General features: G+C 40.5%; 2 protein-coding genes across 2 annotated transcripts; both read left to right on the top strand.

Annotated features, from left to right (window-relative positions):
* The first annotated feature begins 21,077 nt into the window (after positions 1-21,077).
* LOC147448812 (uncharacterized) lies at positions 21,078-25,460 on the top strand. The gene is made up of 6 exons (XM_086522465.1): positions 21,078-21,408; positions 23,196-23,268; positions 23,350-23,439; positions 24,835-24,856; positions 24,943-25,139; positions 25,224-25,460. Exons 1-6 carry the CDS (start codon positions 21,078-21,080, stop codon positions 25,408-25,410), a joined length of 900 nt encoding a protein of 299 aa, XP_086378591.1. The 3' UTR covers positions 25,411-25,460.
* LOC147448813 (uncharacterized) lies at positions 23,893-24,322 on the top strand. The gene is made up of 2 exons (XM_086522463.1): positions 23,893-24,151; positions 24,246-24,322. Exons 1-2 carry the CDS (start codon positions 23,893-23,895, stop codon positions 24,320-24,322), a joined length of 336 nt encoding a protein of 111 aa, XP_086378589.1.
* Positions 25,461-25,673: the final 213 nt, after the last annotated feature.

Below are 25,673 nucleotides of genomic sequence, written 5' to 3'. Positions count from 1 at the left end.
TTCCTGATGTAGATTCCGTCCTCGGAAGCTATTGAGTTGAAGCTGGTTCGTCGAGGTGGAAAAGCATTTGAGATGAATGTCCTTAGCCTTCTTCAGTCACTGCAAAATCAAACAACATTGGCACAGTAATGGCATTCTCTTAAAAAGCATATGCAGTTTTAGGTAGACACATTGATTGGTCAAAGAATTTCAAACAATTTGTTAGCAATGAACATTAAATTGCAATGTAATCAAATGCATAAACAGATGTAAAGGTAGAAAATTAAACAAGTCTGGGGTCGCTAATATGACGGTCGAAAAGCACTAGAGATCGAATATTAATACCATGGGTAAGCTTCTTAATTTTCTGTGGTCAATTAAGTTGTTTAATCGCGAGAGCCAAGTATTCATGTTCAAGGGCTGACTAGAGGCTATATCTAGAAAACCTTGTAGTTAAGCTACCATAAAAGGAATTTCTCATGAAATCATCGCCTGACTGATTACTTTTTCTTTGACCCCCCAAGGTCTTTTCACAGTGATTCAATTATGATGTGTGTGCTTATTTTGTATGCCTTGGGTTTTTTGCTTTTCAAGGAAAAGCGCCCACGCTGGGAACCTCTAGGGCTCTAGTACCATAGGCGATACATGTGAGTGAAGTACCAAATCAAGCTGAGATTTCTCTTCCAGCTTAAAATTTTACATTGTGGCACTTTGATTTTTTGTTTGTTCATTTTCAACATTTAAATTTTGTAACTTTGGGGGGTCATATAACATTGTTACACTCCCCAGGCTCATCACATTAGTAAACTCCCTTTATAATACTTAAGCTAAAGGTCACTAGGGTTAAGCCCACTAGAAAGCCCTAGTACATTTCATACAATGCTGCCTAAATCGGATTAAGAACCTAAGTAACCATTGTTTATTAGGAAGGCATTCCCCATGGTATTAAGAGAAGATTTCTAATACCTAGCTTGGTCAAACTAGCTTAGTCGGACTGCTTGATTTTTAAACCTAGACAAGTGATTTTGACAAAACATTACATTGAATTAAATGTTTGATACTAAGCCAATGCGCTGAATATTATGCTACCAATCACAATCAAAGCAGACAAACATGGATGCAAAAAAGATAAGGGCAATGCTAATGGATAAGAAACACCTGTTTGTGTTGATGGTCGCGCTTGATTTGAAGTGTGAACGAGAGAAAGGTTCCATGAAGGTCCAAATCCTATCAATAGCAACACGCTCCTGTACACACTAGGAAACAAAAGGAATACCTCCAGGAGGCACATCAGTGGGAAAAGAGAACTTTTCTAATCACTCAACTCTAAAACAGAAACACTCCTATCGTACTAATCTTACCTACCCTCCATCATTCAAGTGATGAGGATCAAAGGTGTTTTATGGCATAGGTTTCTGTTTCACTGTACCAGATGTGACATGTGTAGGTCTGAGTCAATGTTTTGACTTTTATTGTGCATACTCATTTGCTAATTGCTCTTGCTCTTTTTTTTTTTTGAGTATAAAGCTTTATATGTACATTCCCTAAGATTGGAATTGAGAGGTCAGGGAAAAAGGTTGAGAGGGAAACAAATGAATGATGACTGTCAGCAGACACTTCCCCCTTCCTTGGGTAGATCATACCGTTTGAAATGAGCTTGTCACCCTTTGAAACCAATTGTTCCAGTTGGTAATAGGTGAGGATTTTTGCCAGTAGTTTGTTATTACCCTAGGTGCCTTGTCAAGCTGCAAGGGTGGTAAGGTACTCTCCCAGGATCGAACTTGAAGTGGTTCATTAGGTGATTCTTGAACACTGAGAGGTGTGGATTCTTTTGTAGCTTCATTGAGGTCCACTACTATAGATGGAGGCTGTGTAGAAGCTTTTACCTCTATGGATGTATTACATGAGGAGCTAGAATCTTCATGGGACTCCCCCCTTCCTGAGCTAGGTGGAACAAATCGTTCTTTCTTTGGTACCCAAACTAGCTCGGGAGCGGGTGTGTAGCATTCTGTGATTTTTTCCTTTCCACGATCATTGATTCGTTTTGGAGCTACGGGATTGGGCTCACTTGGGTCAGGTGATAGGTAAGAGTACAATCTACGTTTTGGCACCCAGATTTGATCATTTCCTCGATAGTAGCCTTGGGCTTCCAATAGTCGTTTAGGGATCCATCGCAACATTTTCTTACTTTTCTTGGAGCGAGTGGTACGTTTCTTACAAGGCTTCTGTTTTTTAGCACTAGCTATGGTCACTAAAGAAGCTTTAGGGACCCACTTGTATGTTTTCTTCGTTACATTAGGATGAGTCTTGTCGGAAGCGATATGCATTGCTTGTAGCATATTTAAGGGTATAGGCATTTCATCCCCCTCAGGTGTTACCCAGGTCGTCCCCCTATTTCCCCAAGTGTCTATGGTTGATGCTAGGTGGACCCAATCCACATTGTCTGATTCCGTCATACCCGGTAACACATCCATATAAGGAGAATCTTGGCCAATGTCTGTATCCTTCTTACAAGTGTAACAATATTGTAGTGGGGCCGAGTGAACCGTGGTGTCAGAGCGATGATCAATAATGGTTTTAGTCCCTAAGGGGTGTACCTTACCAGTCACCAAATCCACTCTAAGGACAGAGTCTTGGAATTGCAAATAGACATGATTTTTAGACCAATCGTGAACCATTTGTGCTTCCCTCATGAATGGTCGTCCTAAAATCATTTCATATGACATAAGGTGTTTAGAGAAATCCATTACAATGAACGTATGTCGTACCTTGTGTCCTAGAACTTTGATCTTAAGATCCTTGAGCATCCCCATAGGTTTGGCTATGGTACCATTTGCCATCTTTACCACAATGTTAGTAACACTGAGGCGGGGTTTTCCCATGGATTCCCAACAATCTTTTGTAACGATGCTAACTCCCGCACCACCATCAAGAATTCCCTTTATAGTTAATCCCTTGGTAGTGATGGGTAGGGTCGCATTAGACTCGTCGCCTTCAAAATACTGCCCTAATTCGTTAATGGGTACCTCGATCACAGACTCGTGTCCATCTAAGTCAAGTGATTGCACATGATTTTCCTCATCAATCATAATCGAGTCAGGCCTATTTGGTTGCGCAAACTGCGGTAATCCCGTTCGTAGCTCTCCGTTAAGGAATGCTCGAAGTGCAAGGAATAACTCAGGATCTCCATATAGCTTTGCTATGATCGTGGTTCGGACCTCAGAAGACATGAAGTCCACTAGTTTGGCAACATTCATTGGCGTTTTGCAGGGTGTAGGTCCTTCACTAAGAACTGGTGAGGATGGAATCTCATATTCCTCAATGGGATCAGGTATTCCTTCGTTAAACATCCTTTCCAACAAGAAGGGTGTATGCTCACTTTCTGATGTCCTGTCCTCACTCCCTTCTTGGATGATACTAGATATGGCTAACGGTCTATGGTTCATGTGGGGTGGATGAACTTGCGTGGGAAACACTGTGTCATGAATTTTGACCTGCATGGGTTCTGGTTCTAGTTTCCTTTGAGTCTCCTCCACTAAACCTCTTAGATGTTTCACCTGCTTAATCTCGTCTACAGGGTTTGGGTACGTCCCAATCTTCTTTTTACGATTCTTCCCTTTTTGCCCCTGCGGTTTATCTTGGGGGTCTTGGATTGGATTTGGAAACACTTGTGGTGTTTTCAGAGGCTCTTTATGGTTTTCTCTCATTCGGTTTTCATTTGGTTCCATGTTACGGTTTTCTTTGTCGGTCTTTCCCTTTGTGGTATTGGTTCTAGTTTCCATTGTCTCGACTGAATCTGAATCATCCTCGAGGTCATTCATATACACGGGGTCATCTCCTGTTCCTATGTTTGTTTTGGAACTTGGCTTTGAATTTTCCGTATTCTGCGACTTCTTCCTTCGTGTCTTCTTTTTCTTTGCTTGGATAATTGACGCGGTATCTCTCTCTTCGAGGATATGTCCTGGCCCTTGAAGCATGGACCGTGTAATCGCATAAGCGGGTGCGACGGGTGGTATTGGCGATGTCACACTAGCAATTTCGACCAAATTTAGGGGTGTGATTTTAGGCGCATTTGGGTTATAGGGGCATTGGGCAATCAAGTGATCTATGCCACAACGATTACATGTGAGTATTGGCATTGCAGACGTGATCCCTTGATTCATTTGCATCTGTGCAGCATTCTTTTGCAGTCTAATAGGGCACTCCGCTACTCGATGTGGTCCACCACACTCGTAGCATTGAAGAGGTGGCCTCCTAGCCTGGGTGTTGATATTTTGACCTCTGGATGCGACAGCAGCAGCTTGATAAACCGGCTTGACTTGTCCCCAACAATCTTCCATGTAGTATATAGGACACTCTTCCAATGTATCAAGTCCGTAGGCAATACTAGTGTCTATTTCCTCCTCACAGCCATCTGGATAAGCATTTGATGGCTCGCAACCCACTTGGTTCATAGGGGCGACTCTTGGATGCGGGGGCTGCGGTCCCAGCACAGGAGGTGGTAACGGTGTAGCTTGTACAACATTTTGAGATCTAGGGACCATGTGTTGCGGTAGTTGCTCAACAGGTGGAGTAGGCATCAATACAGGAGCTCGAGGCGCATCCGTCCAGGCTACAGGTGGTCTATTTGCCATCATACGTTTGATCATTAAACAATCCTTAGCTTTGTGACCATACCTACCACATGCGTTGCAAGTTCCATTAAATTTTACTCTAAACGTAGGGCACTCACTAGTGCTATGTGGACCTAAGCAAATGGAACACCATTGTTGCTCCCTTCTTGGATACATGTGACTATTTTGAGGGGGTCGATTATCCTTAAGAGACTCTTGGATTGCCTTGGTGAGGTCTGTCAAGAATGTCTCAAATACCTTTGGCTCATTGGCAATGGGCTTTGCAGTCATGGGTTCATACTCAATGGCTTGTGAGCTAGTGGATCTCGTGTCAGTAGACACCCTCATGCCTGCTATCATCAAGTTGTCCTCTAATTGGATTGCATTGGCAGTGACATCTTCCCAGGTTGTGATACCTCTAATCACTAGTCCATTATAGATTCCTTCATTCCTCAACCCTCGAATGAATCGATCAAGCAGTTGGTTATTGTTGAAGCGCTCATTTACAGGGCAGCGAGAGTTTAAGTGCTTTAGACGACTAATGAAGTCCCTTACTGACTCTCCTTCCTTACGTTCGGCCTTCTGTAGCTGAGATGCTACACCCCAAAGCACACCTTCTCGTATGTACTCCTTTAGAAACAACCTTCGAAGGGTAGGGTAGATTGTTTTCTCGTCCACCCTTAGGGTCCTATACCAATCTCCAGCCTTCCCACTTAATGTCAAGCTTAAGGCATTGCACTTATGTAGTTCGTTGCGTTCCCCTAAGGAATCACATACTTGTTCAAACACTTCAATGTGTTTTCTAGCATCTTCGTCCCCATTGAATTTTTGCGTGAGTTTGGCAATTTGTACTGCCTTACTTCTAGGCTCTCTATCAGATGCATGACGCATATTTTCCGCGATAGATCGACCTATGGTTTGAGCAAACGCTGCCAAGTCACCTATGTGAGGAGGTAGGGCCGGTGGAGGTACTCTTGGAATCATATGTGGGAGAGGAACGGGTACCGGTCTTGGCATATGTGTGGATGATGCAGGATATGGAACATAACCGGGCATAGGTCCACTCGGATAAGAGCTAGGGAGCGGCACTCGAGGAGCATAAGCAAGTGGTACAATTGGAGGTGTGGGGGCCATGTGTGCATATGGGGCTAGAGGCACATATGGTCGAGGCCCCATATTAGGTACTACGACACTAGGTAGTGGCACTGCGCTAACCGTAGATGTCATCGGTACATTCTCTGTCAGGCTTATCCCTGGAGTGAGCACTGTGTTTTCCTTGATAGAGGGTTGAGCCAAGTTAGGGAAGCTAAAGTTTTTGCTCGGAGGCTCAGATTGCATAGAGACCCCAGGTGAAATGACGTAAGATGGGTCCATGGGGCTCATTAGAGGAGTCTCCATTTGTGATAGAGTAGGCTGTTGAGCCTTGCTCGTATCCAGAAATCTCATGGGGCCAGTTGAGAGTATATTTACCCCTCGGTTTTGCCTTTCTGATTGAATAATGCCATGGATAACATTACAGATCATTTTCTGTTGATCTTCGATGCTCGTGGCACTAGAGGTGGATTGTACAATCTCTATCCATCCTACATGGTAGGCGTGGCCAGAGTGTAGATCCGTCAACACCTCAGTGTGGAGGTCATATGTCCAATGATCATTAATGAACAATCCTTCTAGAGTCGACGTGTTAACGGTTTCTTGTGAGTTAGAAGCAATGTTGCTCCCCATGGTTTTACTTGTCACCAACGGTACTCTAGAGGGAACTTCTGAAGGAGGCAGCTCAACAGGGCCTTCTTGGTAAGAAGTTGGTAGGATATCCACATGGACACTCTTTGGGGGTGTGGGGTCCACGTGCGATGTGAAAGGAGAGTCCACTTCCCCACCCCCTTCGTGTGCTTCATTTGCCTCAGGTTCCGAGCGAGTAGCTCTACCTAATGTTTCCATGAAATGGCTAAACATACTAGTACTAGGCTGTGGAGCTTCGGGAGGTGCATGGCCTTCTCTCTCAGTGTTTTGGGTAGGGTATGCTTCCATGATTTCTGAGTCGGAGGAGGAATCACTAGCGGCTATTTTAGGGTCTTGGGTGGTGCTACCTTGTGTCCCCGCTGAGAGTCTAGAGCTTATCGTGGATGGGTAATGGGTGTCCGTATGAACAGAGGCACTCTCAATATGCTCGTGTTCTAGCACCCGCCCAGAGCGTAAGTGCATGTGCTTTTGATACCCTAAGGTGTCAAAAAGCTGCTCTAGGAGGCCTTGTGACTAGTTTTTAGCGTGTTTTTTGTTTGTTTTTTTGCTAGATTTTTTAGAGCGTGTCGTGGAATGGGCCGTGTGATAGCTCGAAACGAGCGTATCGGTCAGAGGGTCGTGCCGTGCTTTACAGCCCTCCGTTTGGTCACTCTATGCCCTCGGAATCCCTAAAACTGTCAATTTCCAGTAGGGAACTAGGCCCAAACTAGAAAGTCTAAGGGTGCAAGTGGGAAGAGAAAGGAGGAGAGTGGAGGACTTGTCCCACATGCTCTCATTCTCTCTTGAGGGAGTAGGGTATATATATAAGAGTGAGTCTAGTATATATCATAAGACTGAGGACTAAGGCTTGGGCTTGGGCTTGGGCTTGGGAAAATGATCTCGATCTACCTTTTATACAAACCAACCCGTACGTTTTAAGAGTCACGTTTTTTATTTTCGAAAAATTTAGCCGCTCGCTCGCGTTTTTAATTTCCGAAATTATTTTTTTTTTCAATTTTTTTTATTTTTTTTAATTTTTTTTTCCTTTTTTTTTTGGGAGAAAAAATAAAAAACTTTTTTTTTTTTATAGTACAGAATTGCAGAAATTGCAGGAAAAAACGCAGAAATTGCAGAAAATTACAGAAATTGCAGAAAATTGCAGAAATTGCAGGAAAAAACGCAGAAATTGCAGAAAATGCAGAAATTGCAGAAAATTAAAAATACGCAGAAATGCAGAAAATTGCAGAAATTGAAAACGCCGAACTTGAAAATGCAGAAATTGCGGAAATTGAAAAAACGCAGACAATAGCAGAAATTGAAACTTGACAGCAATTGCAGAAAACGCAAAAAACAGAAATCTCCACACACTCCTTCCCTGCCTTTCCTATGATAGAAATTGCACCACAAGGAAGCGTAAAGTGCTAACCGAGCTTAGTGTAGGGCATATCCCCGGCAACGGCGCCAAAAATGTGCGCTTCTTGCCGCACTGTCGAAGCAAGGGACTTGCCAATACACCGTATGCAAGCCGCAAACGGCTCCAAGCACACAACAAGCCTAAACTAGCAAGCTCAAGAAAACAAAGGGTGTGTCACTCACCGCTCTACGCTCGCCTTCGTGGTGGATTCTTCGCCGCGATGAAGAAGAAGCTGCAGTCGTGCCGCGCTCAACCGCTTCGCCGCCGTCGTGCCGTGAGGGTTAACACTAGATTTTTTTTTTCTAAAATTAAAACTTTTTCAAAAAAATGATAAAAATACCAATTTTTTGTATAGAAAATTCAAAAATTCAAAAAAAAAAATAATAGCAATAAAAAAGGAGTCATTGAAAGAGAAAAAAAGTTAAAAAATTACACACCGATGAAAAGAAATTACACACCTCTGTCGGAATGTGTGCAGTCTAGCTGGGAACGTGCAAAACCTCTGGCTGTGAGAGTTTACACTTTGTGAAAAAGCGTTTGTGGAGAATCACCAACCCTCTTTCTAAGGCTGACAAAAATTCTAAGAGCGTTCGTGATAGCAAAGTCACAAACCCTCTTTCCTATTGTGCTTGGAGTCTACTTGTTTTTGTAGTCGAGATTATGATGAGAGGATCACCAAACACATTCAATTTCACTTTAAACGACCATTTGAAAACACTAAAGTTTTAGCCATGAAACCTCAATGCTCATATAGGCACAATTCTCAATCAAAACCCAAACCTCTTTCATGGTATCATGTAGAGTTGCCCCCAATTACATAGTCGTAACATCAAACAGTTGAAAGGAATGCTCGGATTCCACCTTCACGACAACCATTTTTTGATTTTGCAGAGATTTATGAGCTTCTAAAGTGAATCCCACACACCATTTTGATAAGCGAAACCCTAATTTACTCCCTCACAAGCTCAGATACAAGATTGCAAAGAGGCGGGACTGCAACACACATAGATTGGGCAACCATGAAAGCTATTGCACTGTAGAGCAAAATTGATGGTGTTTTCTATAAAGAGCAATCTTCCCTCCTTACTGTCATAAAATATAATATCTAACTTTACCAAATGATTTTCTCATATTAAACTGATCATTTAATGTGGGAGAATAAACGGGAACAAGAGTTAGAATAGAGACATGTGCTTCTAGACCTGTCTCAACACGGGAGCAAAAGGAGAGATGGTTGCATCTCAATAGGGGTCCAAAAGGAGATGGTCTATCAAAGAGCAATGTGCAATAAGTGCTTCTAAACTTACCTCAGCAGGGGACCAAGAGGAGAGATGGTTACATCTCAATAGGGGTCCAAAAGGAGGTAGTCTATCAAAGAGCAATGTGCAACTAATGAAGCTTAAAAGACCTTAGGGTTAGCTTCATTAAAGACCTCCAATGGTTAGTGTTAAAAGTACTTTGACCTTAAGCAAGCTAGGGCTGAGCTTGAGGTGGGAACCCGACCTAAACTTAAGCAAGCTAGGGCTGTGCTTGAGGTGGGAACCTTAAGCAAGCTAGGGCTGTGCTTGAGGTGGGAACTCGACCTAAAATTAAGCAAGTTAGGGCTGTGCTTGATGTGGGAACCCGACCTAAACTTAAGCAAGCTTAGGCTATGCTTGAGGTGGGAACCCCACCTAAGGTGCTTGTCATGCTTGATGACTAAGGTACTTGAGGTACTTGTCACATTTAATGAGGAAGTTGCTTGAGAAGCTTCCTATGCATGGGGGGTAAGATGCTTGAGTCAAAAAGAGAACCTACTCACTTAATGAGGAAGTTGCTTGAGAAACTTTCTATGCATAAAAATCTCAAAGTTAGGGGAATTCTAAAAGAGCACATGGGACACATGTCAGAGTCTCACTAAGCTTAACCACATGGTGTGCTTGAATGCTATTGGTTGGGCTAAAGAGGGGTCCAATGAGATTCTACTTCCATCTAATAAATATCTAGATATTTTCAAGCTCTCTCTCTCTAAGGGGTAAGGAGGACACTTGTCAAAAGACTACCCATATGCTTGACTGCATGCTGGATGTGATTGGCTAAGGGGAGAGGGGTCCAATGAGCTTGTAGCAAGTAGAATTTTTGCCCAAAGCAAGAAAGGGGGGTGCTAGGGGGATGTACTCCATACACACACACACACACTCATTTGGAAGGCTATTCTCACTTGGTGAAAGTGGTAAGTGGGAATGGGATCTATTATCGGTTTTGTTGAGCCCACTATGTGGGATATGGTGCACACCTCGGGAGCTTTGGTCTTAATAATGGAGTCTTTTTAGACCGAAGTTATAAACTTGCGAGCTTGTGATTTCGAGCCTTATAATTCCTAGTTAGAGCTTTTGCATATTTCATCATATATAATGAGCTTTTCACCACTTAGTGTCAGCTATTTAAAAAAAAACTAACCACAAAATATGGATATAATACCCAACATTAATGGCTCAAGATAGAACCGTTGCTGCTAGTAAGCCCACAAATACAAAGAATCCTTCAATACATTTATTAAAATTAGTTTAATTAGTAATAAGAATAAAACATGCTTTATAAATGTGATATGATAATTAGTAGAGACAAACTAAAATGCCAAAATACTTTGTAGTGAAATAAACCACCACTGAACCATGTGCCCAACACATGGACTTGCCAATGTGGACACGGTACCTTAATTTAATACTTCATTTCTCCTAGAAAGATAGAGATCAAAATAATCTTTCTTGTTAAATTTTCACCGGATACCATAATGGGTTTCACAAAAAAGTTACAACAAAATAGAATTTACAATGCAGTTTGGTAATTAGTAGGGGAATCCAAGTTGCCAAAATACTTTTCGATGGATAACTTTGAGCATCTGTTTGAGATCGCATAGCCATTATCCATGGCCTATGCATGTCCTAATGCTTAAAACAAAACAAAAATATAGACGTCCAAACTAAGGTCGTACCTAATGAGAGGCAAAATAAAAGGATTTACTGAAGCGTTTATCTCGGCCAACCTAAGAGGACCTAAAATTCTACGAATGACACGTTGAAATTGCAACTTAGTACTAACAATTATGTGTACCTTTTGCCTTGCAATGGGAATGAAGGGATCATACAAATCTTCGTGATTCATGCAAACTACTTGACTATACTAAAGGTTGATTCTACACAAAAATACACAAGCCGTTCTCAGTGGGGGCACCAATTTGAGGCGGTCCGGGGCGGGCAACAAGAAGAGTGGCCTCTAGACACCCTTCAAGGCTCCCGTGCTGCTCAATGGGGCTGGGGCACAACACAACACAAACCAAAACAACAAACCCACAGCCAAATCCCAACTACACAAGGGGCACCACCTAGTTTAAGAGCGAACTAGGACGCAAAAGAGGAGAATCGTTAGAGCAACCCACAAACAGGCAAGGAATTTACACTAACCCTAACACCAATGGAATACTCTCACACCCTAAAACACGAGAGAGAGAGAGAGAGAGAGAGAGAGAGAGAGAGAGAGAGAGAGAGAGAGAGAGAGAGAGAGAGAGAGAGAGAGAGAGAGAGAGAGAGAGAGAGTGCTCGGGCTGCTTTGAAACGTATCGACAATGATCAAGAAAACAAAACTATATATTTAAGAAAGAGAGAGAAAGGGGGAGGGGGTGCTTGTTGCATTAATACCTTCTTACAAATCTGTCATGACAAATCAAAGTGAGATTAGTACTTGTTCAACATAGCTTGCGTAAATTTCACCACAACACATCACAAGAAAAGCCACCCCAATCACTGTCTTAAAGCCAGGGGAGTCCTCTCCACCCTGTCGCCCTCTTACAGTATGTGGAATTTATGGCTAGATTGATGACAACACCAGACACAAGCTATCAAGAACTTAACAAAAAACACCAAGACACTTACGCATCATTGTTGTCCATTACTTTACGTTGGAAGGGAGACAAAATATCCAAGCTTAGTCCAAATCCACCCTCCTTGATTCAGCAAATTTTGGGCTTACACTAGTAGGAGAAATGATAGATTTCCTACTCTCAATTGAATGATCACTCTCTCTCTTACAATGGCATAGAGTTCCCTTGCTAATCCCCTATTACAACACATGCACATGCATAAGACAATGAGCTTCCACTCAAGAGCTCCTTCTAGAGAGGTTGAGCTTGGCTTCTCAAGCTATAGCATAGTGCTCTTGCTTATGGCTCCCCCCTTTTGTGCTAGCTACACCCTCCTTTTATAGCAATTTTGAAGGCTAGGGTTACTCCTCTAACCATGGTTGGGTTAGATTTTCAGCAATTTATCTAATTTCTTTTGCTTGGAATTATCAAGAAGTTGGTGGGGAAAGAGAGAGGAGAGAAATGGAGGTGATAGGACTTTTCATAGTGGGTTAGTGTTAGTAGAGTTAGTATTAATTTACAAATGGAATTGGATATTTACAATGGGAGTATCCATGTAGGATACAAATAAGGAAGAAAAACTCTTAAGAGGTAAGAAAAGGTGGATTTCTTACAAGGTTGATGCTCCAAGTGTCTTGAGTAGGGCCGATTTTGACGCTTGTTGACGGTACATTTTTTCTCCACTCTTGACCTTCCTTGAGAGACAAGGTAATTGAAGCTGAGTAATCAACCACCATGATGCTGTCTTTTAAGAGAAGAGGGTGAATTTTGTGGTTTTTTTGATAGATATGGGTAATTTGGAGGAGGAAAAATGAGACTAGGTGGTCAATTTTGGAATGGAATTGTGTGTGGGAGGTATGAGTTCACCATGGTTTCTCTTATTCTTCAAGGTTGAGGAGAAGGTGAGTAGTGTGCAGAGAGGAGTGGTGAGAGAGATGGGGATGATGAGTGGAGAAGTGTGTGTGAAAGAGGAAAATGATAAAATGGAAGAGAGAGTGTGGCTGCATAGCATGGGAAAATTGAGGTCCACTAAAAAAATCATAGCTCACAGCTCGTAGCTCAACAAAATATGAAAAAATTTGAGGCAAAAGTTCATCCCACGAGCTACAACTTTTGTTTGTATCACCTTTTTAAATTCGGAGAGCAAGTGAACTTTAAAAATTCAGCAAAACCGATCGTTTTTTTCCACTGCAAAGGTCCTTGTGGGGTCCTTCTTTGGATGATTCTTTTGAATACCTCCAAGAGTGAGCCCTCCATAGTGCATGTATGCATGCCACCTACCCTTGACCTTATTTGGTAGGTCTATAATTGAAGATATTGTTGAGATTAGGATATAAGTGAATAGTACAACTAAGAAAATCAAATATTGAGGGGTCTAAAAAATATGTACATGTCAAATATAAATAATATAAGTGGAAAAAAAATAAAGGGGTCAAAAGAAATCTCTCTCATTATGAGGCTACCATAAAAAGATAAATATTTTTGGTGTTCTAATTTTTTAGAAAAAAACAAAATAGATGTAGGAAGGGAAAAATCAAAATAGTGAAATAATATACACATAAATAAAACTAGTTTTTTTGGATTTTGTTGGGGTGGAGTTACACCAAATATAAGAGAAGCTTACATGAAAATATTTCTATATGGAATAAAGAGTATGAAAAATGGTAAGAAAAAATTGTGGTAATGGTGAGGCAATGTACAGAGCATAAATAACATACACCTAGGTAGAAATATTTAAATAAATACCAAAATAATTATGAAAAAATCTTCTATTTAGGTCCTATATATAAAGAAATATTTACATACGCATGGGCCATAATATATATATATATATATATATATATATATATTGGCTCAACTAGCCCAATGACTAGCTAATTGAGGGTTTTTAAAGAAGATATGGGAAAAGTCCCGTGACTCACGCACGCCTATGTACAGTGAAATGGTAGGGATAGCCACAGTGTTTGGGTGATTTTGGTAGGGTGAGGTAACTCACTGTGGTAATTACAAAGAGCCGAAAACAGCTATCAGTACCAAGTTGAATTGGCCATGTTGTAGGTGTATCTGGCTTGTGATTGACTTGTTTGTCAACATTCCAAGTGTGTTCAACATTGTGGTTACAAACCCACATCCATTGAGCAAATGTTTTTCCATCGTATGTGCGCTGTGACCAAAATGATGGTGCGACCAACCCAGGACTTCGACTCTCAATTACATTCATACATTTTTTTCCTTTTTCTCTTCCAAAGCATTTTCTACGACAATGAATTGGCATGCGCCTAAGGGCCCACATTGACCTGTGTATATCCTCTTCCAAAATTTGAGCTGCACTGTCCACACCACCACCATCACCATCTTTATTACCAATGCTATGATATTTTGTACTTTCATTGTAAGTTGGTCCTTCTTCTTCGATAAAAGTTTCTTGCAATCTAGCTGAGTTATCCACAGTCACATTGTCCATATTTGTGAAGTTAATTTTTTGTGGTCGTCCGCGTTGGCAGCGATCTCGTGACTCCATGATATACCCTGGTCGGTGTGAGCTATTGCCAAGGTTTGACCTCTTCTTTCTTTGCACCGATTCTTTGTCACCATGTAAAATTGGATCTTGGAATTTAGTTTCGTTATCATTCATTCCATGCAGCACACGAGTCACCGTAGCCGGGGTTGGAGTCAACCTTGATTGTGATCTATTCAAGAGAGAGTGTATGTCTGGTCCAGTACCTATGTATCGTCCAGTCAAGTATCCCAACTGATTTGCACATTGAAGATAGGAGTTGATGACATCTGTAACACAAGCATCATACAATGTGATATTTTTTTTCCCTCCCTCTCCAGAAAGCCAACTTGCATGTATACTCTCTGATAAGTTTGTAGTAGGGATAGCAGCACGATCCCATGGGCTCAAGTCATCCTGAAAGATTAGAAACATTAGTTCACAACATTAGCTCACAATATTTACTACATAATTGTGAGATTTATGCCCAAAAAAAAACTCACATTTATGGAAATGCCCCCCCAATGTGAGATTCTATCTTCCCACCAGGAGAACCAATTTTTCAAAGGCACTAGATTCTCTATTGGAACACCATTATCATACCACCATCTCTGTATTGACCTAGCTTGCATTTTTGCTTCCAACAAAGTGTTACTTGTTCGCCATTTTTCACACAAAGAAATATGCTCCATTTGTTTTTCATTTGGAATGAGTTCTCTTGTTTTCTTTTGGAGACTTTGCTCCCAATGGAACAAGCATGATCTTTTACGACCGTCCATTACATTGTCTGCTCCTCCATTGTAGACTGCTTGAATATCATTCCAATTGGCACTTGCCTCATCTGCCATAAACCCAATGAAATTTGCAATTCAATATCCATCCTCAACCATAACAGAATTGAGACTTTTCCAAAATAATATTTGTGACTGTGTATCTTCCTCCTTGGTCTCACATATTGCAATAACCATCAAGCTCTTCATGCTGAGGCAAAAAGTATGCATGGTAGGACGTATTAGTCAATGATTAAATTATCACTTTTATATACATCTAGAAATTTATCACCTTGGGTCATAAACTGAGCATGACATGGTTGACCATCCTTCAACATGATGCGTATAGTCAAAATGGACCCAAGCATTATGCAGATCTCCTTGACCAACACGATCCATGCGTCTTATTAAATCAACTCCTAAACCAGGACCTTTGGTGGACATCTTAAAAAAAAAACATTTATCATGAAGTCCTCCTTGGCCAGGAAAACGACTCCCATGAAAAAATGGGAACAAACATTTTTTCTTCAGTAAGAGAATATTGTCAAATCCATCGCCCACTACCACTGACCCTTGTTGTTTTTCTGAAGCAATGATACTCTTTAATCTGTTATGCATTAGAAAAAAGAATTTTAAGTACTATACTAATAAATATTAACAAAAATAATGTATCCTTACCTTTGGTTTTGCACAAGTGGTATCATCTCTTCTAGAAAGTTTTGAAGTTCTGCATCTCCCATAGAATGTCCCTTGTCAAGAATGACCGAATCCATCAGAATTTGACGAGCCACAAGCATTTGAATTTTTCAAGGACCACTAGATCTATCAATCTTCAACACTGTTTGGACTAATCCTCGGATTTTTTCTATGGCAGCACGAGATGTACCTTTCTGCACATCATGCTCATGGTGGCCTACATGCACTACCAATCTTGTCATGTTGCAATCCCCTGGCAAAACGTAGTAAATTATGCATGGACATATAGCTTGACAAGTGACAACCTTGCCGCAATAATGACATGCAATCTTTGTCCTGTCTTCCTGAGCAAGGTAACCTTTTCCTATTGGTTTATCTAAATATCCATGAAAATATGCATTATTGAATTCTTTATTGTTTAAATAGTAATGACAAACATTTCTATGACATTCCAAGGAGCCCAAACAATAACTCATCCGAACTGGACACCCAATGGACATGTTGGTTGTTTGGGGGCGCGTCCATGTATGTCCATCAAATTTCTGCTCCATGCCACTCATTGACTTACATTTGCCAAAAGTTGATGGAAGTTCAAACACAACATTCCCGTTGTATTCTCTAGGTAGTTCTTCCACTTTCATAGGCCCATGAGATTGTTTCATTAGGTCTTTCAATCGGTGAGATGTTGAAAAGGATAATATCCAATCCACCACACTTTTTACCTTTTTTGACAGTTTCTCATCACCGCTGCTGCTATCGAGGACAATATAATTCTCCTGCTGTTTTTGCAAATTTGTGTGCAAGTCTCCTTGGGTTGGTAGCTTGATAGCTTCAGCATAGAAAGCGCTTGTATTCAGTAAGTTTGTATCCTCTGAGTCTTCCACATCATTGGTTTCCTTCTCTGTATGCACCATAGCATATCTTTTTGATAAAGAAGCATCAAGAATGAAATGCTGATGGCCCTCCATATCAAAGTGAGATGGTGTTTCAACAAGGGTGACTTCAGATCCAAACTGTATTAGTGCATTCAATGTTTGAAATTGTCTGTGAGGTGGTAGTAAACTTTCCAAGAAATATGCACTAAGGAGGAGCTTTCCATCTCTAAGTTGAACCTCTCGTTCAAGTTCTTGATCACCTATTGTCCAGGTGATGATGGATGCTCTTTCATCCATGCTAACAAGGTGGAGAAGACAGAGAGAAATAAGCAGTTAGTAAGGAGGTCAACATATGGAGACGGACGTGGACAAATGGTTTTTAAGTAAGTTTTTATGCAAGTGGCGTAATTGTTCATTATTATTATTTTTTATTTAAAAAAAAACATTAACATTTCAAGATATTTTTCCTTTTATATGTGGGCAAAAAAATCCCACAGTCGAGATTGTTAAGCGATGGTTACAGAGCTCACATCCTTATGAGTGGTGTATAAAGAAATCACAATTTTCGATAATATTTGGCACAAATCTCAAGTTTTTTACTTAATGAGTTCATTTTCTTATGAGTAGCGTGTAGGTGAAAAGACAGTGTATTTTAAGCGTATGAAATTGTAAAAATCCCCCTTGGATTTTGAACACCGAAAATTTTAGATTTTAAAATGTCGATGATTTGCCCTTATTTGCACCGATTAGGTCACGCAGTGTTCGGGAAAAGTATGCCTCAGCTTAGCCTTGAGCCGGTTGCAAAATCAAAGTAGCCGGTTGAGGGGAGTGCAAGAAGGAGAAATTTCCGCTTGAAATACATGGAAAATAGTGTAATTTTGCAAAAACACTGGCTAGTAATGTAAAATTACCGGTTCAGATTTGTCTTGGAGGGATTTTTGTATGTTTGTGAAAATAATTTTTCCCGAACACTGTGAGTAGATGAAAAGACAGTGTATTTTAAGCATATGAAATTGTAAAAATCCCCCTTGGATTTTGAACACCGAAAATTTTAGATTTTAAAATGTCGATTATTTGCCCTTATTTGCACTGATTAGGTGCAGTGTTCGGGAAAAGTGTGCCTCAACTTAGCCTTGAGCTGGTTGCAAAATCAAAGTAGCCGGTTGAGGGGAGTGCAAGAAGGAGAAATTTCCGCTTGAAATACATGGAAAATAGCGTAGTTTTTAGTGTAATGTATTTTTCTAGCCCGGATAATAGATGTAACTTTTAACTTAGGGCAACTTTTGTGTACCCTGCTGTGCTTGCCTCTCCTGCTCGGTGGACTTGCTGCACCTCCTGCGTGAAGCCGTGAAGCAAGCTTGGTACACTCTCCTCCTCCTCCTCCCCCGCACCCATGCTCCCACAGCTCGGTAACCGTCAGCGTGCGTGCTGACGGTTATCGAGCTGTGGGAGCATGGGTGCGGGGGAGGAGGAGGAAAATCAAAATGATCACAAACTATTCCTGCGTGAGCTCCCCAATTGTAAGCGCGCGCGTTGACGGTTGAGGAGCTTTAGTTTTTTCTTTTTCTAAGTTATGGCGTCAATTTTCTATGCCGCGGGCAGATTTACGCTCAGCAAAGGAGGGATTTGACAAGCCTGGACAGCGCGCAAGATACAGGATAAGTTGAGTGCAACTTTTTTGAGTTGTTCGCAATTTTTCTTAGATGTTCGAGGATCGTTTTATGAGCTGTTCTAGGATCGTTGCAAGTGCGTTTGAGAACTGGGAGGCTATGGAGGAGGGGAGGTAAGAGTCTAGCTGCCTGCTGAACAGGCCTGCCGCAGCTCCATGGGGAGGGGTGAAGCTCGTGATGGCCATGAGGCATGGGAGGAGGGGGGAGAAGGGACTGGTTGAGGACTATTTGCTGACCTGCTGCATCCGGTCACAGCATAAATTTCAATTGAGAATAACAACCATAGCTGGAGGTTGCAGCCAGTAAAATGAGCTTGGTTCATCCAAGAAGTTCCAAGACTGTATAATAAAATGGTGCAATGATGATCTTTGTTAAAGATCTCGTTAACTTGAGTTTAAAGATCTCGTTAACCTGAGCTTGGTTCATCCAACAAGTGCGTACTCGTACTGCCGTATGCTGACTGTCAACCTGTTAGCGAAGTCCGTCACCAGGGGGTTATCTTTCATTAGCGGGTCATTAGGGGGTAGGTTAAAATGGAGAAGGTTATGGGGAGGAGGGTGATGATCATGAGGATGATTCTGCAGAAGGCTCAAGGGAGGAGGGGGCCTTGTATTAAGGGCATGATCACCAAAAGGAGAGAAGGGCCCTACTCTTTGCTTCCTGCTTGTAATCCTCTTGTTTTTCCTGCATCCCCCGCCGACCGGCACATTCCTCAATGCGCCCCCCTTTGTCCAATATCTCCGGCATCTCTTGGTGGGAGCCCTTCTTATCCTTGCCAATTGACAACGCTGATGAGAGGATGCTCATCCAAGAAAACCAGAGTTTAAAAAAAAAAAACGTTGTTTTCATAGGATCCCAAAAACTTTGTAAATGGTCTCGCCAAAAACTCTGTATTGGTTCAACAACGGCCACATACAATTAGCCACCACAATGTAAGACAATAAAACCATCCCTTTTTTTTGTGATACTCACAGTGAGTGATATATATTACCACCTCAAGAAGAATTACAAAGGTCCACCCTTGACACTGGAACCATCCAATTTCACCTTCTTGGAATAAGACATGAAATTTTGCAACACCTGCACTCCCAATGCAAAGAGCTACATTTTTCAACACGATTTCCATTGTCCATTCATTTCTTTTCTTTGTAATAGTCCACAAGTTTGTTTAAAACATATTGAAATGATCATTACAAGCTTGCATGGCCCATCATTCAGCACTACTTTTCTTATGGCATCTCTCGTGCTTTGCTTTATGCTTCTAGAAGAAATCATGTGAAGGCTCGTGGGCATAAAGAGTGCCCTTTATCCATAGAGAAACCTAACCCCTACCACCAAAGGTTTTGCCTTGATTTTTAAAAGTACATTGCCTGTCGGGAATTCCTCACAACCCTTTTTGGTCAAGGATTGAGTAGAAGCCTTGCACATCAATTACTGTTACTCATCATGAGCATCTATATATTGCTCTCTTTTGAGAGGGAGTCACTTTCCCCACATTCCTAATACATCCGTGAAGGCCAGCACAAAACTTCAACCCAACAAATGAGTGGGTGAGCATAATTTGATATAGCATGGTCAAGAGGATCCCCTACCTACGTTCATTTTGCCAAATACATGCTCTATAGGGACCATCAGTTTGCCAATGGGGTATTGAGACAGTCAATCTCTTTTGACCAATTTGAATGTGAGGCAATTCATAGAAAAATGGCCGGGCTTTTTCGCAGTAAAAGAAAAAACCGGTTAGATAGCGCATTTATAATAGTTCTCCCAATTCCGCTGATATCAATTTCTAAAGAATCATGGAACTTATTTCCATTAGGGTCCCACTTACTTTCCATCAACTTACTTCCATCCTCCCATCCCCATTTGAATCACCAAAGTTACCACTACCAAACACAGGCTGTTCATACCCCTCTTCGTCGGAATCCTCCTCGGGCGCCACCTCATTCAGATTGAAGCCTAATGGGCGGCTCTGTCTTGCTGCCATGTCGCTCCGCACGTACATATCCCTCATGTCCTTGCTATCCAGTGTTGGGGAAAAGTGTGCCTCAGCTTTAAGGCCTTGAGCCGGTTGCAAAATCAAAGTAGCCGGTTGAGGGGAGTGCAAGAAGGAGAAAATTCCGCGGTTCAGATTTGTCTTGGAGGGATTTTTGTATGTTTGTGAAAATGATTTTTTCCCGAACACTGATGCCATCCACATGAACCACGTGGCTTTGCTCCGCACATGCAAGTTGATGACATGACTGCTGATTGCTATTGGGATTAGTGCTGGTGTTGTTTGTATTTGTATTGCTTAAGCTAGTGTTGTTTGTGTTATCTGTGTTCATATTATTTGGAGGTTTGATGAATCTTGGGCTTCCTCCTAGTTGCTTTGCATCCTGTTCATTTGCACCTAGGATTCCTGCCTTTATCAACTCCCTGTCTTGCATGAAAACCTGCAAATCACTTTACCATGAACCCTCTCATTAAAATTAGCATATGAGCATCCAAACCTAGTAAGGCTAATGTTATCACAGCTATGACATTAGCAGTTTGAAGGCTTGTTTTTCTGATTATTTCTTTCTCCTTCTTCGCTGTTGGTCATGTCCGACGTTGTTGGTTTTTTGTGTAATAATATTAGCAATTTGGACTTGATTCATAGATGGAGCATCCTCACTTGAGGTTGCAGCTAGAGGATACAACATTGAGCATTGCAGCGGAAAAATCCGACGAGCGGGCAACAAATTTGGAGATCGGCATCTGGAGCAAATTTGGTACACTCTATCAATTTCACACAAATTTAGGCCGGAGCTTTTCAAATGCAATGGAAGTTCAATTAAATGCGTGTTATTATGGTATTTGGCATGAAATGTAGCGGCATTAACAAGTGGTGCAGATTGTAGCCATTGTTTGAATGATGATGATGTATAATGCTTTTTCAAATCTTTATTGATGTAGACACTTATGGCTCCCAAAAGACGAGGCAGCAAGTCAATCAAGAGAACGTTTGATTCTCCATGCATGACCTTGAGATCTGGTCCTTCCAAGAGAAGGCATTCAATCAATCAAGAGGCATCTTCTCATGCAGTTGCTACTCGTAGTCCTCATTTCAAACGAGGGGGAAAGAGACGTAGAAAATGCATCTTTGTTGATGATGAAGCTGCCGTGGAGGAAGGTTCTAACCATTTGGAGAGTGGGGATGATGTAAAAGGAGACGAGTCTCGAGAGTTGACAGTGGAGGTTGAAACAGGTGAGGATGTTGAAGATGAAGATTTAACAGAGTCTGATGGGATAGGTGAGGATGATGTGGCCCAACATTATCGACACTTGGGAAAAAAAATCCCGTTGGGGATTATGAAGGATGTGGTAAGTCAATTTTACTTAAAACGAAGAAGCAACCCTCCACTTATACCTCTATGTCGTTTGGTTGCTCATGAGGCTGTTCGAGTGGCTACAGATTCTGCATCTTGGTTGATTCCTAGTTTTGACAATGTTGCTTACTTGGATACAATGGGATCTTTTTTGGTGTCGGTGAAAGATTCCTTTGGCTCTTACATGCCTGTCACTCCTCTTGTGGAAGGTAGTTGGGATCCTATTTGGCAAGCTAAGAGTGTTTCATTTGATAATCAGCTCAATAAGGAGTGGCAAGAGCTTCGAGGGCGTCTGTTTTTGGTATGGGATGGCAACCATCGGCTGAAAACATGGATGCGACGCATAAAAGAAGGTAAGAATTAACATCGATGCACTAATTGTTTGTTAGATTTAGCTGTACCTTCTTTTTTGGCTAATTTGGTGTTCTTTTGTCAAGTATGGCATGATAATGAGGAATATCATGTGAGTGTGAGATGCCAATTTTTGGAAGTAGAAAAAAAAAGAGGCCGAACTATTACTTGCTCTTGACACCACTAATGTGTAAGTTGTAAATTTGTGGTCTTTTTGTATTTCTAAATTAATCTCGCTTTGAACTATTATTTTTCATTTGTTTATATATTTATTGTAGCATTTCACGATCAACAGTGAAACCAAATCTTGGGCATGAGATATACATGTTCCAAAAATTTGGTATTGCCAATAAAGAGAGCAATCTTGCACGTCTCACTCAAGAGGACAGAAAGTGGGCTGAGATAGAGATGGCAGTTGAGAGTAGATTATATCAAGGAGTTCCTCCTTGGTATAATTCTCCTTGTGTGTTGATTTCTCAACTAGTTTGGAAGGTGAATTGTTGAATTGAGTATTAACTATATACATTTTTAAAGATTGTTTACGATTCATTCATTGAATGTAGTTGCGGTTATGTAGGATGATTTTAATGCATTTATTTCAAAGGAAACTGCAAAATTGAAAGCTCTTGGATTAGATAAGGTGGAGTTTGAAAGGCGATTGCAAAAGGCAACTAAACAAGAAGAAGCTCGATTGAAGGATAGAGGTTATAAGTTTTTGACAATTGCCAATCCAGTTCATGGAGAGGAATTTTTTGAGTTGCTCTTTGATGTGAAGTGGAATGATCCATCCATGGTAAAAATCACACGAGACAAGTTAAATGCTTTGTGCTCCTCAAAACTACCTTCTGAAAGGTATTACACTTTTCAATACTTTTTTACTAGTTTTTTGTTTATGTTTTTAAATTCTAATGAAATAGTGACATTAAAAGAGAGTCAAATTTCCCGAGCGAAAAATTTCTACATGAATGGTATATGAATATACTTATATATGATGGTGTTTAAGTTTTTGATATATTTTGGTCTTTAATGAAGGAAAAAATATATATTGGAGATGATGAGTCTTACAAAGGCCAAAGATCCAGTCTTTTCCCACTTTGGTGATGTGAAGCACTTTAGGGCTTACATTAGAAAAGAAGTTTATTGGGCTCACATGCATGATGAAGCTTTGTTGATAATAAGAATGTTGGAGGTTGAAGAGTTCAAATTGCCAGATGGATTTGAAGCTTTTTTCAAGGTTGTTTTCTAAACCGGTCACTTTTTTTTAATAAATGTGGATTTTATTGCATTGTTTTATGATTTGAATGACTACCATAGGTGCAATTAAGAAATAATGGCTTGCAAGATTTTCCTCAACTTTTAGGAGATATTAAAAGTGCAGGGGAATCCTCCAAAATGCCTGAGCTACAAGAGTCTTGTAAAAGGATTTTGTACAGGTGAAATTTCATGAACCAACAATGTCTTTGGCTCTTATTGAAATTATTTTTCTCAAGAGATTAAATGTTGTTATGGTGTAGATGGATGTGTGAACGTGTTTTAAACGGTACACTTGCTACTATGCCTATGGTTACTGAAGATTGGTCAAAGCTAGAGGATGAAAATACCATGTATCCCGGTTCTATGGTAGAGAAGGGTATTTCTATGTGGGAGTGTAGAATTTGCCCATGGTGGTTGGACTATCCTTTGGGGGTGATCCCAAAGCAAAAACTAGACTTACATGCAAGTAAGTATAACACTTTTTCCTTTTACATCAAGTTTATTCTCATATTCAATTTTTTTATTCTCATATTATTACATTCTTCTATTATAATATTCAATTTTCCTATTATCATTCAAATCCACCAGTCTTGAACTCGTTAGCATTTGATCTCTCTCTCTCTCTCTCTCATGCATGAAAAAATGCACAAGAAAGTATGTTCTAGTTTTTAATAAATGACTTGAGTTTGTAAATGCTAAATTAATTTTCATTATATCATTAAAATTTTCTTGTGATAGAGTTTTTGGAAGAGAATAAAGACAAAGATAAAAACCAATCTGCTTCTTTAGAGCACTTAGAATACATGGATCACAATCATGACTTGGCCATGGATGGGGGCTCACAAAGAACACAAGAAAGAAATCACTCACTACCTCTTCAAAGAGAGCACCATAATCATGCGAGTGGGTCAAACATGGGTAACCACAACAAAACAACCTATCCATTAGGAGGGCTAAAGATTGACATGCCTAAAGGAAGCAATGAAAAAAGCGTTTCAATAGTGGTTGAGTCAATCATGGAGCGACCAACTTCATCAAGGCAACCAACCTCATGGAATACCGGTAAGTTTCTACTATTTAAATATTTATTTTTTGATAGTGCAAAACAATTCTATATTACTTGTAATTAAGATAATTTTTTAATGAAAAAATGTAGGCTTTCAATTTTTGACTGTGGTAGATGCTCTTCTAGTTGATATGGCTAATGTTGATGATTTTGCCATTCAAAGGTAAAAGAAAGGTTTTGTGGCTTGTGTTATCAACATCAATAGAATGTTCAAAGTGGATGGTGTACTAAGCAACAAACGTTTTGTGTGTAGCATTAAAATTTTTTTGAGCACTGAAAGTCTTGGCTTGTATCACCATTGTGGAGCACCTTGTCGTGAGGTGTTTCGTCTTATCTTTGCCAATTTCCCTACTTCTTTGTTGGTGGATGGTTTAGGCCCAGTTCGAGCAGGTTACTCAAAGTTTTTGTTTATGCTTTTTGTTTTGATCCATATCACTTGAGAAACTCATTCTAAACATCTTTTCAAAGGTGGATTAAGCAAAAAAATTTCACAATGGAATATATTTTTGCCTTCTCTTGTGCAAGGTGTGATGGATGTAGCAGAACCTTTCTTGGCAGATGAAGGCTTTTTCGTGACTCTATGTCTTGCACAACATATTGGAGAGATTATTACCCATGCTATAAAGACTGGGTTACGACTTCATCGCACATGGACTCTCATGTGTAATGGGGGATATAGACACCCAGATACCCTAGAGGAGGTGAATCAAAATACCATGTTGTTGTGAAAGATTGCATTATTAACTTGATTTTGATTCAAGTGTGCACAATGTATGCTTATATGTAGGTAATTGATCTCACGGTGGGAGTTTTTTGTCGAGCGGATGTTGCTATACCCACATACAATAGGGAGGCAGGAGAGAAAGTCTCTCCTCGCATGTTTCCTGCATCACAAAGATTTTTAATGGAGGAGCATCAAGAACGCACCATTGTTCTTGATATACCTATCAGAGGTGGAGCAGAGAGGTCACCCGACTTCTACAGGTGAGAAGATAATCATTTTAATGTAAATTGAGCTTTAATTTATAGTTGAAAAATGACTTACATATTTTAAATTTGCATGTGTAGATGGCTCCTAGCAACCTTCATGAATGACTCAGATTATGTACTAGATGTGTTTTCAGGATGTGGAGGTCTTGGCAAGGCATGTGGTGAGGTTTATCGATATTGTTTGTGCTTGGAGGGGGATGACATAGTCTATGAGGAGTGTCTCAAAAAGGTGGTTTGTGGTCCATATGTGGAAAAGAGAGTTTAGTATCACATCCATAGTTTTTTGAAACAATTATTGAACACACACTCTATTTTTTGTTTCAAGAATGTTGACATAGGACATCTAGGGTTTTATTGTGCATGTTCTTGAAGTGATTTTAATTGCATTGCTTTTGTGGACTATCTACTCTTTCTAACATCCATATCAAACACTAATGTTGACATAGGACATCTAGGGTTTTATTGTGCATGTTCTTGAAGTGATTTTAATTGCATTGCTTTTGTGGACTATCTACTCTTTCTAACATC

This window comes from Adiantum capillus-veneris, chromosome 10, assembly GCF_014529385.1.
Source record: "Adiantum capillus-veneris isolate H3 chromosome 10, ASM1452938v2, whole genome shotgun sequence".
Taxonomy (NCBI): domain Eukaryota; kingdom Viridiplantae; phylum Streptophyta; class Polypodiopsida; order Polypodiales; family Pteridaceae; genus Adiantum; species Adiantum capillus-veneris.
The sequence above is the reverse complement of the archived record's forward strand: the minus strand, read 5'-3'. Positions and strand labels throughout refer to the sequence as shown.